The sequence below is a fragment of the Oncorhynchus keta genome, chromosome 18, assembly GCF_023373465.1.
Source record: "Oncorhynchus keta strain PuntledgeMale-10-30-2019 chromosome 18, Oket_V2, whole genome shotgun sequence".
NCBI classification, from domain to species: domain Eukaryota; kingdom Metazoa; phylum Chordata; class Actinopteri; order Salmoniformes; family Salmonidae; genus Oncorhynchus; species Oncorhynchus keta.
The window spans coordinates 30,588,486-30,604,504 of NC_068438.1; the positions used below are offsets into that span (position 1 = coordinate 30,588,486).

At 42.8% G+C, this 16,019-nt stretch overlaps 1 protein-coding gene across 3 annotated transcripts in view; it reads left to right on the forward strand.

Annotated features, from left to right (window-relative positions):
* Positions 1–16,019, forward strand: part of LOC118371086 (chloride channel protein 2-like) — a 214,633-nt gene that overhangs the window by 82,364 nt on the left and 116,250 nt on the right. For 2 of the 3 annotated variants that reach the window (XM_052467885.1, XM_052467887.1), the window contains exon 3: positions 11,717–11,764. The exons of the other annotated variant lie outside the window; for it this stretch is intronic. In XM_052467885.1, the coding sequence (XP_052323845.1) occupies positions 11,717–11,764 (48 nt within the window). The remainder of the gene's footprint in view (positions 1–11,716; positions 11,765–16,019) is intronic. 3 annotated transcript variants of the gene reach the window in all.

The following is a 16,019-nucleotide window of genomic DNA, read 5'->3' on the forward strand; positions in this document are numbered from 1 at the left end:
CACTGGCCTTTTAACTATCCCAAAGCCTAGGACCAAGAGGCATGGAGAGGCAGCCTTTAGTAATTATGCCATCAGCCTCTGGAATAGCCTGCCTGAGAACCTGATGGGGGCCGAAACTGTGGACATACAGGTATTTAAAAGTTGTTTATTTTCCTTGTATTTAATACTGAACAAAAATATAAATGGAACATGTAAAGTGTGGTCCCATGTTTCATGAGCTGAAATAAAAGACACCAGAAATGTGCCATATGTACAAAAACCTTATTTCTCTCATATTTTGTGCACAAATTAGTTTTACATCCCTGTTAGTGAGCATTTCTCCATTGCCCAGATAATCCATCCACCTGACTGGTCTGGTACATCAAGAAACTGATTAAACAGCATGGTCATTACACAGATGCACGTTGTGATGGGGACAATAAAAGGCCACTCTAAAACGTGCAGTTTTGTCACACAACACAATGCCACAGATGTCTCATGTTTTGAGGGAGCATGCAATTGGCGTGCTGACTGCAGGAATGTCCTCCAGAGCTGTAGCCAGAGAATTTACTGTTATTTTCTTTACCATAAGCCACCTCCAATGTTGTTTTAGAGAATTTGGCAGAACGTCCAACCAGCATCACAACCACACACCATGTGTAACCATGCCAGCCAAGGACCGCCAATTCCAGCTTCTTCACCTGCTGGATCATCTGAGACCAGCCACCCTGACAGCTGATTAAATTGGCGGTTTGCACACCCAAAGAAATCGTCTCAGGATAGCTCATGCTCCTCGTCCTCACCAGGGTCTTGACCTGACTGCAGTTCGGCGTCGTAACCAACTTCATTAGGCAAATGCTCACCTTTGATGGCCACTGGCATGCTGGAGAAGTGTGCCCTTCATGGATGAATCCCAGTTTCCCAGTTTCAACTGTACTGTAGGCGGTGGGCGAGCTGTTTGCTGATGTCAACGTTGCGAACTGAGTGCCCCATGGTGACGGTGGGGTTATGGTATGGGAAGGCATAAGCTATGGACAATGAACACAATTGCATTTTATCGATTTGAATGCACAGAGATACCGTGAGGAGATCCTGAGGCCCATTGTCGTGCCATTCATCCACCGCCATCACCTCATGTTTCAGCACGGCCCCATGTCGCAAAGATCTGTACACATTTCCTGGAAGCTGAAAATGTCCCAGCTTTTCCATGGCCTGCATATTCACCAGTCATGTCACCCATTTAGCATGTTTGGGATGCTCTGTATCGATGGGTACGATAGCGTGTTCCAGTTCCCGCAAATATCCAGCAACTTCGCACAGCCATTGAGAGGAGTGGGACAACATTTCCACAGGCCACAATCAACATCCTGATCAACTCTATGCAAAGGAGATGTGTCGTGCTGCGTGAGGTAAATGGTGGTCACACCAGATACTGACTGGTTTTCTGATCCACACCCCTACTTTGTTTTTAAGGTATCTGTGACCATTCCCAGTCATGTGAAATTAAATCCATAGATTAGGGCCTAACAGGGCGCAACTTTCACTGGGGACGGGGACGCATGAAATAACTTCTGTTTTATTTAACAGAAAAAAAGTATCTAACGTTAGCTAGTGTTTCATCCCCTCTCGACTGAAGTTCTGTCTGAAATTAATTAACTAGCTAGCTCGTAGCTACCACAGCCAGTTCAGCTCTAGCTATCTGTCAGGTAGCAGTGTCTAACAGCTGTTGTGTGTATGGAAATATTTTATACTCTTTGTTTTGTCCCGTTTCAATAGAAGTAATTTAACCTGGCTCATTTTCACCAGTTGATGGACCATTAGAGCTAGCTCAAGTTGGCTAACGTGAGATGTTTTTGTGTCCCAATCCCCGTCAGTATAGCAATGTAACTTTATTGATCGGTCAGTTTCCCTAGCAAATTCCCTACTTTTCACACTGACACGGTATAAACAGCTCTACAGGCTTCACTGCCATGGTGCACAATCAGTACACAACATTATGCTCATCATGTCTTAGCAGGATAAGATGGTGACAGGTGTCAAAGCAGGGTCAGACAGCCAGGGAAGACCAGTCTACAGAGCTCAGGTAAATCAGTGAATGGATATATAGTTCCATCTTGAGTTGATGGGTAGGCTACAGTCTGATTTGGGAATAATGGTAATTTCAATAATTGAACCATTTATTCTATTCCTGGATAATATAATGTATAACTGTATACCAAGGTAATTCTTCTCATGCCTCATCTGAGTAGGATCAGATGGTGTCAGGCAACCAGGGAAGACCAGTCTGACTGCACTGAGGTGAACCTTTTGCAGATGCAACACTTTATTCTCTCTCGTGCAGTAAACACTGGACAAGCCAGAAGCTTCAAAGGACATTTTTAAGACAGTCTGACAACCCTCCAAAGTTTAATTCCAAACTGTATAACGGGTGAATAGGCCTTTCCTAATGACACAAAACATGTAAAACAAAAAATGTGAGGAAGTCCTGGGAGACTGATGATGATGGTGAATGGAAACATTTACATTACATTTAAGTCATTTAGCAGACGCTCTAACAGATGTGTTTGAATGCTCTGTCATGTTCATATAATCTCAGACATAAATTACTGCAGTTTAAGACCATCCATAGAACATATTATATGCCAGCGAAACTGAATATCATTCACTCAGAAATGTTATTATTCTGCTGGAGGTGTAAAGCACAAAAGGGGACATATTTGCATATGTTGTGGTCTTGTGAAGGCTGGCTGAATTCTGGAAAAGAGTAAGTTCTTTTATCTCAGCATGTCTACAGGTTCTCCCTTCTCTCTGTTTTATCAGAGAAGAAACTGTGTAATCTAGCATTTTTAGTGGTTAAGAAATGAATTGTCATTAATTGGACGGTTTGTTATCCTCCCACAATGTCACAATGGATGGCAGAAATGTTAAGTTGTGTGTCACTAGATTTGATTTATTGCAAGATTGAGGGTATACTGCTCTACAACCAAAGTTGCACCCCTGTTGCCTAATGACATTATTTCAATTGACTGATTGATTTCCTTATAAACTCAGCAAAAAAAAGAAACGTCCCTTTTTCAGGACCTTGTCTTTCAAAGATCATTCGTAAAATTCCAAATAACTTCACAGATCTTCATTGTAAAGGGTTTAACACACCATTCTTGTTCAATGGACCATAAACAATTAATGAACATGCACCTGTGGAACGGTCGTTAAGAGACTAACAGCTTATAGATGGTAGGCAATTAAGGTCACAGTTATGAAAACTTAGGACACGAAAGAGGCCTTTCTACTGACACTGAAAAACACCAAAAGAAAGATGCCCAGGGTCCCTGCTCACCTGCGTAAACGTGCCTTAGGCATGCTGCAAGGACGCATGAGGACTGCAGATGTGGCCAGAGCAATAAATTGCAATGTCTATACTGTGAGACGCCTAAGACAGCGCTACAGGGAGACAGGACGGACAGCTGATCGTCCTCGCAGTGGCAGACCACGTGTAACAACACCTGCACAGGATCGGTACAATCAAACATCACACCCCGTGGGACAGGTACAGGATTGCAACAACAACTGCCCGAGTTACACCAGGAACGCGCAATCCCTCCATCAGTGCTCAGACTGTTCGCAATAGGCTGAGAGAGGCTGGACTTAGGGCTTTTATGCCTGTTGTAAGGCAGGTCCTCACCAGACATCACCGACAACAATGTCGCCTATGGGCACAAATCCACCGTTGCTGGCCCAGACAGGACTGGCAAAAAGTGCTCTTCGCTGACGAGTCGCAGTTTTGTCTCACCAGGGGTGATGGTTGGATTTGCGTTTATCATCGAAGGAATGAGCGTCACACTGAGGCCTGTACTCTGGAGTGGGATCGATTTGGTCAGTGTGATCGGTGTGTCACATCATCATCGGACTGAGCTTGTTGTCTTTGCAGGCAATCTCTGGGGACCAGAGGTGGCAGAACGGAATACTCGGATTGGGGTGTAGGGTTTGAGCAGAGCCTGAAGGTAGGGAGGGGCTTGCTGATCCGTAGGCAAGTGACATGGTCTTGTAGTGGCTACGCGCTCCGACTGGAAGCCAGTGGAGTGTGCGGAGGAGCAGGGTGACATGGGTGAATTTGGGAAGGTTGAACACCAGGCAGTCTGCAGCATTCTGTTTATTTAATTTCTCTGCCTCTGTTTCTCCTAACTTAGAGTGTAGCTCTACAATGCCTAGTCAGCCATTACGCAATATTGAACTACCTACCTCCCTCTCTCTTGCAGTATCTCTGATTTGCTTTCCCTCTCTTTTTCTCCCTCTCATCCTTTGTCTCTCCCTCTCTCGCTGTATTTCTCCCTCAATTTCTCTCTACCTCTTTCTCTCACTCTCTTTTTTCTCTTGCTGTATTGCTCCTTTGTCTCCTCTCTGCTTTATCCTCCTTTTCTCTCTCTCTCTCTCTCTCTCTCTCTCTCTCTCTCTCTCTCTCTCTCTCTCTCTCTCTCTCTCTCTCTCTCTCTCTCTCTCTCTCTCTCTCTCACTCTTGCAATATTGCTCCCTAAGCCCCCTCTCGCTACTCTTCCTCTCTCTTTTGTTAACTCAGTGTCACTTGTTTGTTCTGTCTTTGATTTCTTTGCCTCTGTTTCTCCTTGACCACTGACTCTCCTCTTAGGTCCCAGCCATCATGAAAGAGCCGTGGTGGATTTAATCAAAGACAGATACAGGTAACTGCCAAAATAAAGGAAACACCAACATAAAGTGTCTTAATAGGGCGTTGGGCCACCACGAGCCAGAACGGCTTCAATGCACCTTGGGATATATTCTACAATTGTCTGGAACTCTATTGGAGAGAAGAAGACACCATTCTTCCATGGGAAATTCCATAATTTGGTATTCTGTTACTGGTGGTGGAAAACGCTGTCTCAAGCACCACTCCAGAAACTCCCATAAATGTTCAATTGGGTTGAGATCTGGTGACTGAGAGGGCCATGGCATATACAATGCCTTGCGAAAGTATTCGGCCCCCTTGAACTTTGTGACCTTTTGCCACATTTCAGGCTTCAAACATGAAGATATAAAACGGTATTTTTTTGTGAAGAATGGGACACAATCATGAAGTGGAACGACATTTATTGGATATTTCTAACTTTTTTAACAAATCAAAAACTGAAAAATTGGGTGTGCAAAATTATTCAGCCCCCTTAAGTTAATACTTTGTAGCGCCACCTTTTGCTGTGATTACAGCTATAAGTCGCTTGGGGTATGTCTCTATCAGTTTTGCACATCGAGAGACTGAATTTTTCCCATTCCTCCTTGCAAAACAGCTCGAGCTCAGTGAGGTTGGATGGAGAGCATTTGTGAACAGCAGTTTTCAGTTCTTTCCACAGATTCTCGATTGGATTCAGGTCTGGACTTTGCCTTGGCCATTCTAACACCTGGATATGTTTATTTTTGAACCATTCCATTGTAGATTTTGCTTTATGTTTTGGATCATTGTCTTGTTGGAAGACAAATCTCCGTCCCACTCAGGTCTTTTGCAGACTCCATCAGGTTTTCTTCCAGAATGGTCCTGTATTTGGCTCCATCCATCTTCCCATCAATTTTAACCATCTTCCCTGTCCCTGCTGAAGAAAAGCAGGCCCAACCCATGATACTGCCACCACCATGTTTGACAGTGGGAATGGTGTGTTCAGGGTGATGAGCTGTGTTGCTTTTACGCCAAACATAACGTTTTGCATTGTTGCCAAAAAGTTCAATTTTGGTTTCATCTGACCAGAGCACTTTCTTCCACATGTTTGGTGTGTCTCCCAGGTGGCTTGTGGCAAACTTTAAACGACACTTTTTATGGATATCTTTAAGAAATGGCTTTCTTCTTGCCACTCTTCCATAAAGGCCAGATTTGTGCAATATACGACTGATTGTTGTCCTATGGACAGAGTCTCCCACCTCAGCTGTAGATCTCTGCAGTTCATCCAGAGTGATCATGGGCCTCTTGGCTGCATCTCTGATCAGTCTTCTCCTTGTATGAGCTGAAAGTTTAGAGGGACGGCCAGGTCTTGGTAGATTTGCAGTGGTCTGATACTCCTTCCATTTCAATATTATCGCTTGCACAGTGCTCCTTGGGATGTTTAAAGCTTGGGAAATATTTTTGTATCCAAATCCAGCTTTAAACTTCTTCACAACAGTATCTCGGACCTGCCTGGTGTGTTCCTTGTTCTTCATGATGCTCTCTGCGCTTTTAACGGACCTCTGAGACTATCACAGTGCAGGTGCATTTATACGGAGACTTGATTACACACAGGTGGATTGTATTTATCATCATTAGGTCAACATTGGATCATTCAGAGATCCTCACTGAACTTCTGGAGAGAGTTTGCTGCACTGAAAGTAAAGGGGCTGAATAATTTTGCACGCCCAATGTTACAGTTTTTGATTTGTTAAAAAAGTTTGAAATATCCAATAAATGTCGTTCCACTTCATGATTGTGTCCCACTTGTTGTTGATTCTTCACAAAAAAATACAGTTTTATATCTTTATGTTTTTGTTTATTTTATTTATTTATTTCACCTTTATTTAACCAGGTAGGCAAGTTGAGAACAAGTTCTCATTTACAATTTCGACCTGGCCAAGATAAAGCAAAGCAGTTCGACAGATACAACGACACAGAGTTACACATGGAGTAAAACAAACATACAGTCAATAATACAGTATAAACAAGTCTATATACAATATGAGCAAATTAGGTGAGAAGGGAGGTAAAGGCGAAAAAGGCCATGGTGGCAAAGTAAATACAATATAGCAAGTAAAACACTGGAATGGTAGTTTTGCAATGGAAGAATGTGCAAAGTAGAAATAAAAATAATGGGGTGCAAAGGAGCAAAATAAATCAATTAATTAAATACAGTTGGGAAAGAGGTAGTTGTTTGGGCTAAATTATAGGTGGGCTATGTACAGGTGCAGTAATCTGTAAGATGCTCTGACAGTTGGTGCTTAAAGCTAGTGAGGGAGATAAGCGTTTCCAGTTTCAGAGATTTTTGTAGTTCGTTCCAGTCATTGGCAGCAGAGAACTGGAAGGAGAGGCGGCCAAAGAAAGAATTGGTTTTGGGGGTGACTAGAGAGATATACCTGCTGGAGCGTGTGCTACAGGTGGGAGATGCTATGGTGACCAGCGAGCTGAGATAAGGGGGGACTTTACCTAGCAGGGTCTTGTAGATGACATGGAGCCAGTGGGTTTGGCGACGAGTATGAAGCGAGGGCCAGCCAACGAGAGCGTATAGGTCGCAATGGTGGGTAGTATATGGGGCTTTGGTGACAAAACGGATTGCACTGTGATAGACTGCATCCAATTTGTTGAGTAGGGTATTGGAGGCTATTTTGTAAATCGTCAAAGTCGAGGATTGGTAGGATGGTCAGTTTTACAAGGGTATGTTTGGCAGCATGAGTGAAGGATGCTTTGTTGCGAAATAGGAAGCCAATTCTAGATTTAACTTTGGATTGGAGATGTTTGATATGGGTCTGGAAGGAGAGTTTACAGTCTAACCAGACACCTAAGTATTTGTAGTTGTCCACGTATTCTAAGTCAGAGCCGTCCAGAGTAGTGATGTTGGACAGGCGGGTAGGTGCAGGTAGCGATCGGTTGAAGAGCATGCATTTAGTTTTACTTGTATTTAAGAGCAATTGGAGGCCACGGAAGGAGAGTTGTATGGCATTGAAGCTTGCCTGGAGGGTTGTTAACACAGTGTCCAAAGAAGGGCCGGAAGTATACAGAATGGTGTCATCTGCGTAGAGGTGGATCAGGGACTCACCAGCAGCAAGAGCGACCTCATTGATGTATACAGAGAAGAGAGTCGGTCCAAGAATTGAACCCTGTGGCACCCCCATAGAGACTGCCAGAGGTCCGGACAGCAGAGCCTCTGATTTGACACACTGAACTCTATCAGAGAAGTAGTTGGTGAACCAGGCGAGGCAATCATTTGAGAAACCAAGGCTGTCGAGTCTGCCGATGAGGATGTGGTGGTTGACAGAGTCGAAAGCCTTGGCCAGATCAATGAATACGGCTGCACAGTAATGTTTCTTATCGATGGCGGTTAAGATATCGTTTAGGACCTTGAGCATGGCTGAGGTGCACCCATGACCAGCTCTGAAACCAGATTGCATAGCAGAGAAGGTATGGTGAGATTCGAAATGGTCGGTAATCTGTTTGTTGACTTGGCTTTCGAAGACCTTAGAAAGGCATGGTAGGATAGATATAGGTCTGTAGCAGTTTGGGTCAAGAGTGTCCCCCCCTTTGAAGAGGGGGATGACCGCAGCTGCTTTCCAATCTTTGGGAATCTCAGACGACACGAAAGAGAGGTTAAACAGGCTAGTAATAGGGGTGGCAACAATTTCGGCAGATAATTTTAGAAAGAAATGGTCCAGATTGTCTAGCCCGGCTGATTTGTAGGGGTCCAGATTTTTCAGCTCTTTCAGAACATCAGCTGAATGGATTTGGGAGAAGGAGAAATGGGGAAGGCTTGGGCGAGTTGCTGTTGGGGGTGCAGTGCTGTTGACCGGGGTCGGAGTAGCCAGGTGGAAAGCATGGCCAGCCGTAGAAAAATGCTTATTGAAATTCTCAATTATGGTGGATTTATCAGTGGTGACAGTGTTTCCTATCTTCAGTGCAGTGGGCAGCTGGGAGGAGGTGTTCTTATTCTCCATGGACTTTACAGTGTCCCAGAACCTTTTTGAGTTAGTGTTGCAGGAAGCGAATTTCTGCTTGAAAAAGCTAGCCTTGGCTTTTCTAACTGCCTGTGTATAACGGTTTCTAGCTTCCCTGAACAGCTGCATATCACGGGGGCTGTTCGATGCTAATGCAGAACGCCATAGGATGTTTTTGTGTTGGTTAAGGGCAGTCAGGTCTGGGGAGAACCAAGGTCTATATCTGTTCCTGGTTATAAATTTCTTGAATGGGGCATGTTTATTTAAGACGGTTAGGAAGGCATTTAAAAAAATATCCAGGCATCCTCTACTGACGGGATGAGATCAATATCCTTCCAGGATACCCCGGCCAGGTCGATTAGAAAGGTCTGCTCGCTGAAGTGTTTCAGGGAGCGTTTTACAGTGATGAGTGGAGGTTGTTTGACCGCTGACCCATTACGGATGCAGGCAATGAGTCAGTGATCGCCAAGATCTTGGTTGAAGACAGCAGAGGTGTATTTGGAGGGGAAGTTGGTTAGGATGATATCTATGAGGGTGCCCGTGTTTAAGGCTTTGGGGGGGTACCTGGTAGGTTCATTGATAATTTGAGTGAGATTGAGGGCATCAAGTTTAGATTGTAGGATGGCTGGGGTGTTAAGCATGTTCCAGTTTAGGTCACCTAGCAGCACGAGCTCTGAAGATAGATGGGGGGCAATCAGTTCACATATGGTGTCCAGAGCACAGTTGGGGGCAGAGGGTGGTCTATAGCAGGGGGCAACGGTGAGAGACTTGTTTTTAGAGAGGTGGATTTTTAAAAGTAGAAGTTCAAATTGTTTGGGTACAGACCTGGATAGTAGGACAGAACTCTGCAGGCTATCTTTGCAGTAGATTGCAACACCGCCCCCTTTGGCAGTTCTATCTTGTCTGAAAATGTTGTAATTTGGAATTAAAATTTCAGAATTTTTGGTGGTCTTCCTAAGCCAGGATTCAGACACAGCTAGAACATCCGGGTTGGCAGAGTGTGCTAAAGCACATGTTTGAAGCCTGAAATGTGGCAAAAGGTCGCAAAGTTCAAGGGGGCCGAATACTTTCGCAAGGCACTGTAGTTTACACAATTTTCATGCTCATTTAACCATTCAGTGACCACTCGTGCCCTGTGGGTGGAGGCATTGTCATCGTATGGGGGCATAGCCGTTGTAGCCAAAATAATGGCCTGCCCGGCATTTGTATGCATGACCCAAAGCATGATGGGATGTTTATTGCTTAATTAACTCTGGAACCACACCTGTGTGGAAGCACCTGCTTTCAATATAATTTGTATTCATCAGTTACTCAAGTGTTTCCTTTATTTTGGAAGTTACCTGTATGTAGGGCCAGGGGTTCTTCCTGGTCACGTCATGGAAACACTCCAGAACCTAGTAATATGCTGAATGTTATTTAAACTGTGCATTGTATTGACATATAGTACCAGTCAAAAGTTAGGACACACCTACTCATTCAATGATTTTTCTTTATTTTTACTATTTTCTACATTGTAGAATAATAGTGAAGACATCAAAACTGTAATCATAACACATATAGAATCAAAAAAGTGTTAAGCAAAACAAAATATACTTTAGATTCTTCAAAGTAGCCACCCTTTGCCTTGATGAAAGCTTTGCACACTCTTGGCATTCTCTCAACCAGCTTGAAGGAGTTCCCACATATGCTGAGTACTTTTGGCTGCTTTTTCTTCACTCTACCAACTAATCCCAAACCATTGGGTTGAGGTCGGGTGATTGTGGCCAGGTCATCTGATGCAGAACTCCATCACTCTCCTTCTTGGTCAAATAGCCCTTACACAGCCTGGAGGTGTGTTGGGTCATTGTCCTGTTGAAAAACGAATTGTCCCACTAAGCGCAAACCAGGATTTTTATTTTTATTTATTTGACCTTTATTTTACTAGGCAAGTCAGTTAAGAACAAATTCTTATGGCGTATCGCTGCAGAATGGTGTGGTAGCCATGCTGGTTAAGTTATTTATTCTAAATAAATAATTGATAGTGTCACCAGCAAAGGACCCCCACACCACACCTGCAGAGATCATCCGTTCACCTACTCTGCATCTCACATAGCGTTGAAACCAAAAATATTACATTTTGACTCATTAGACTAAAGGACCAATTTCCATGTCCATTGCTCTTGTTTCTTGGCCCAAGCAAATATTTTCTACATATTGGTGTCCTTTAGTAGTGGTTTCTTTGCAGCAATTCAACCATGAAGACCTGATTCACAGTCTCCTCTGAAAAGTTGATGTTGAGATGTCTGTTACTTGAACTCGAGCATTTGTTTGTGCTGCAATTTCTGAGGCTGGTAACTCTACTGAACGTATCCTCTGCAGCAGAAGTAACTCTGGGTCTTCGTTTCCTGTGGCGGTCCTCATGAGAGCCAGTTTCATCATAGTGCTTGATAGTTTTTGCGACTAGACTTGAAAAAACGTTCAATATTTTCCGGATTGACTGACCTTCATGTCTTAAAGTAATGATGGATTGTCGTTTCTCTTTGTTTATTTGAGCTGTTCTTGACATAATATGGACTAGGTCTTTTACCAAATAGGGCTATCTTCTGTATACCACCCGTACCTTGTCACAACACAACTGATTGGCTCAAACGCATTAAGAAGGAAAGAAATTCCACAAATTAACTTTTAACAAGTCGAACCTGTTGTTTGAAATGCATTGCAGTTGACTACCTCATGAAGCTGGTTGAGAGAATGCCAAGAGTGTGCAAAGCTCTCATCCAGGCAAAGGGTCGCTACTTTGAAGAATCTCAAATATAAAATATAATTTGATTTGTTTAACACTTTTTTTGGTTACTACATGAGTTATGTGTTATATCATCGTTTTGATGTCTTCACTATTAGTAAATAGTACAAATGAAGAAAAACCCTTGAATGAGTAGGTGTCCAAACTTTTGACTGGTACTGTATGTACTGCACTGTGAGATATATGTCAATCCCACACACACACATCCATGGACACACAAACACCTTCTCTCACACACACACATACGTTCCCTACGTTCCCTAACTGTGTTGTGTGGTTTGTCCCCAGGGTCAGGGTATCCCTACACTCAGGCTCCACCCCGGGACTTTCTGTCTGGTAAACTCAAACAACCGTTATGATTATCATCACATCCTAACGTATTAAAACATTATTAAACAATAATAAGATGTACTGAACAGTATTAAACACATTCCTACCTTATTAATAACACCATCAATTAAACAACAACACCATCCGTCTGTCTCAGTGTGTGTGTGTGTGTGTGTGTGTGTGTGTGTGTGTGTGTGTGTGTGTGTGTGTGTGTGTGTGTGTGTGTGTGTGTGTGTGTGTGTGTGTGTGTGTGTGTGTGTGTGTGTGTGTGTGTGTGTGTGTGTGTGTGTGTACATGTTTTACTATACTTTTGAGTACCAGAAGTCCTCACAAGAATAGCAAACCAACTAAAATGAAGATAAGTCAGGACTGTGTGTCAGTAACAGGTTGAACTGGGACTGGCACAATTACTGTATAACCATTTAACCAATGGTTATGGATGAAGACCATCATAAGGATTAAATAACTGTCATAAATAACTGTCAAACTTTGTTGCCTCTTGCTGAAACAAGGGTAAGTGCTATCCGGGATTCTTGGGACGCCCCTACAGTGCCCTAAATCATAACCTTTACTTAACCCTAAGCTTAACCCTTACCTTAAATCTAACATCTTTCTGTAAATAGAATATTATAGAAGGGTCTAGACACTTTTTTGTGATTTCACTTGTTTTTGAGAAACTTACTGCAACCGGAGATTTTAATTTCCTCATCCGCATTGTGCTGGGGCTATGAGAAAACAGGAACAAATGCTCCAAAAACACCTGACTACATCATTTTAGAAACAGAAATGCTCTCACTGTAGTGATGCAGGTCTTTAGATGTGTTACACGTGAAATTGTGCAATTCTTAATTTGATCCGCAAAGATATTTTCTATTTTGTGCGACTCGATCCGTTTCCTTTATCCAGCTGTTCTGTTCTGTGTAAACTGCTGCTACAGGTCACTACCATAATAAAGGACACTTGGTGTCTTAATAGGGCGTTGGGCCAACACGAGTCGCCAGAACATGCCTTGGCATAGTCTACAAGTGTCTGGAAGTTCCTGTGTGGAAGCATCTGCTTTCAATATACTTTGTATCCCTCATTTACTCAAATGTTTCCTTTATTTTGGTAGTTACCTGTGGAATGGACAGAGGTATCGCTCTAGTTGCAACAAAATGGAATATAACGTTGCAGATAAAGTTCGGAATGACAATTTCATGTGTACAACATCTAAAGATCTGCATAATTTCTAAAAGGACTAAAATGTCAATGTCATTTATACACATTTTAAACACTTTTATTTATTTCACTATGTCTTTTGTAATTTTTGGGGGCCAAACGACATGTTGTGAAAAAAGACAATAGTTGGAAGAGTTGCAGTGTTAATTGATAATAATGCCATTGTTAATTATACTGAACAAAAATATAAACGCAACATGCAATAATTTCAATGATTTTACTGAGTTACACAGTTAATATAAGGAAATCCATCAATTGAAATAAATTCATTAATCCCTAATCTATGGATTTCACAAGACTAGTCAGGGGCGCAGCCATGGGTAGGCCTGGCACTCGAATGGGTGGGCCAATGCCCTCCCAGGCCCACCCTGGCAAGGCAGCCAGGCCCAGCCAATCTGAATTTGTTTTCCCCACAAAAGGGCTTTATTACAGACATAAATACTCATCAGTTTCATCAGCTGTTCGGGTGACTGGCCTCAGACGATCCCGCAGGTGAGGAAGAAGGATGTGGAGGTTCTCGGCTGGCATGGTTACAAGTGGTCTGCGGTTGTGAGGACGTTTGGACGTACTGCCAAATTCTCTAAAACGATGTTGGAGGTGGCTTATGGTAGAGAAAATAACATTAAATTTTCTGGCTACAGCTCTGGTGGACATTCCTGCAGTCAGCATGTCAATTGCACACTCCCTCAAAACTTGAGACATCTGTGGAATTGTGTTGTGTGACAATACTGCACATTTTAGAGTGGCCTTTTATTGTCCCCAACACAAGTTGCACCTGTGTAATGATCATTCTGTTTAATCATCTTCTTGGTATGCCACACCTGCCAGGTGGTTGGATTATCTTGGTGAAGGAAAAATGCTCACTAACGGGGATGTAAACAAATTTGTGAACCAAATTTGAGAGAAGCTTTTTGAACGAATGTAACTTTTCTGGGATCTTTTATTTCAGCTCATGAAACATGGGACCAGACTTTACATGTTACGTTTATATTGTTATTCACTATAGATGCTTTTTTAAAATTAATTTGTCTATTTTCTCTTTAACCATATGGTCTATCCACTAGAAACTCAAGGAGAATATGGACCCAGATATACAATATGTATACTAAAAATGAAGTTATTGAAGTATAAATTACAAAAGTTACCATAGATTCCAATAACTTTGGTAAATAAATGACTGGTAGATTTGCAACCTTAGCTATAACCCATCACCTCATCACCCAGCTACATACAGCTTATAGAGTAGTGTTTTTCTCAAGGGGGAGTAACTTTGTTCTGGTGAAGATGGAAAATTACTACTATCCTTCTTTCTCTCTACACACACACACACAAACACTAGCTACGCTGCCTGAAGTCATGCATTAATCAATGGTGTGTGTACTTGTGTGAGGGGAAAACGACAGCTCTTTTCTGCCCAGGGTTATTGTTCTAGACTAATAAAGAGAAATAAATGTAGCATTGGTATGGTCTGGAGAGAGACGGATGTCTTTGATTAAGCAGTGAGAACTGCAGTGTGACAGAGTGATCAATATACAGGCCAGTTCACCCTGCTTTAAGAACACTGGAATGATCCATGATCACTCACTATACACATACACACACTCTTATTAATGCCTTAATTAACAGGCCCTGACTGCCTGCTGTGTGTGTGGGTGTGTGCGTGCGCTGCTCCTCTATTTGGTCCTGAGGCAACTGTTACAGACCAGAGGTGGGTGTTTTTTTTTTATTTTTTTTTTTTATTTCACCTTTATTTAACCAGGTAGGCTAGTTGAGAACAGGTTCTCATTTGCAACTGCGACCTGGCCAAGATAAAGCATAGCAGTGTGAACAGACAACACAGAGTTACACATGGAGTAAACTTAACAAACTTAACAAAATTAACAAGTCAATAACACAGAGAAAAAAGGGGAGTCTATATACAATGTGTGCAAAAGGCATGAGGAGGTAGGCGAATAATTACAATATTGCAGATTAACACTGGAGTGATAAATGATCAGATGATCATGTACAGGTAGAGATATTGGTGTGCAAAAGAGCAGAAAAGTAAATAAATAAAAACTGTGGGGATGAGGTAGGTGAAAATGGGTGTGCTATTTACCAATAGATTATGTACAGCTGCAGCGATCGGTTAGCTGCTCAGCTAGCTGATGTTTGAAGTTGGTGAGGGAGATAAAAGTCTCCAACTTCAGCGATTTTTGCAATTCGTTCCAGTCACAGGCAGCAGAGTACTGGAACGAAAGGCGGGCGAATGAGGTGTTGGCTTTAGGGATGATCAATGAGATACACCTGCTGGAGTGCGTGCTACGGATGGGTGTTGCCATGGGTGCTGTAATGGGTGTACAGTTTATTCGAAAAGTTTCAGACCCGTTGACTTTCCAAATTTTGTTACGTTACAGCCTTATTCTAAAATGGATTAAATAGTTAGCCAATCTACACACAATACCCCATAATGACAAAGCAAAAACAAGTTCAGACATTTCTGCAAATGTAGAAAATAAAACTATCACATTTACATAAGTATTCAGACCCTTTACTCAGTACTTTGTTGAAGCACCTTTTGCAGCGATTACAGCCTTAAGTCTTCTTGGGTATGACGCTACAAGCTTGGCAAACCTGTATTTGGGGCGTTCCTCACATTCTTCTCTGCAGATCCTCAAGCTCTGTCAGGTTGGATGGGGAGCATCTCTGCACAGCCATTTTCAGGTCTCTCCAGAGATGTTCGATCGGATTCAAGTACGGGCTCTGGCTGCGCCACTCAAGGACATTTAGAGACTTGTCCAAAAGCCACTCCTGCGTTATCTTGGCTTTGTGCTTAGAGTCGTTGTCCTGTTGGAAGGTGAACCTTTGCTCCAGTCTGAGGTCCTGTGCGCTCTGGAGCAGGTTTTCATCAAGGATCTCACTGTACTTTGCTCCGTTCATCTTTCCCTCTCCTGACTTGTCTCACAGTCCCTGCCACTGAAAAACATCACCACAGCATGATGCTGCCACCACCATGCTTTACCGTAGGGATGGTACCAGGTTTCCTCCAGACGTGACGCTTGCC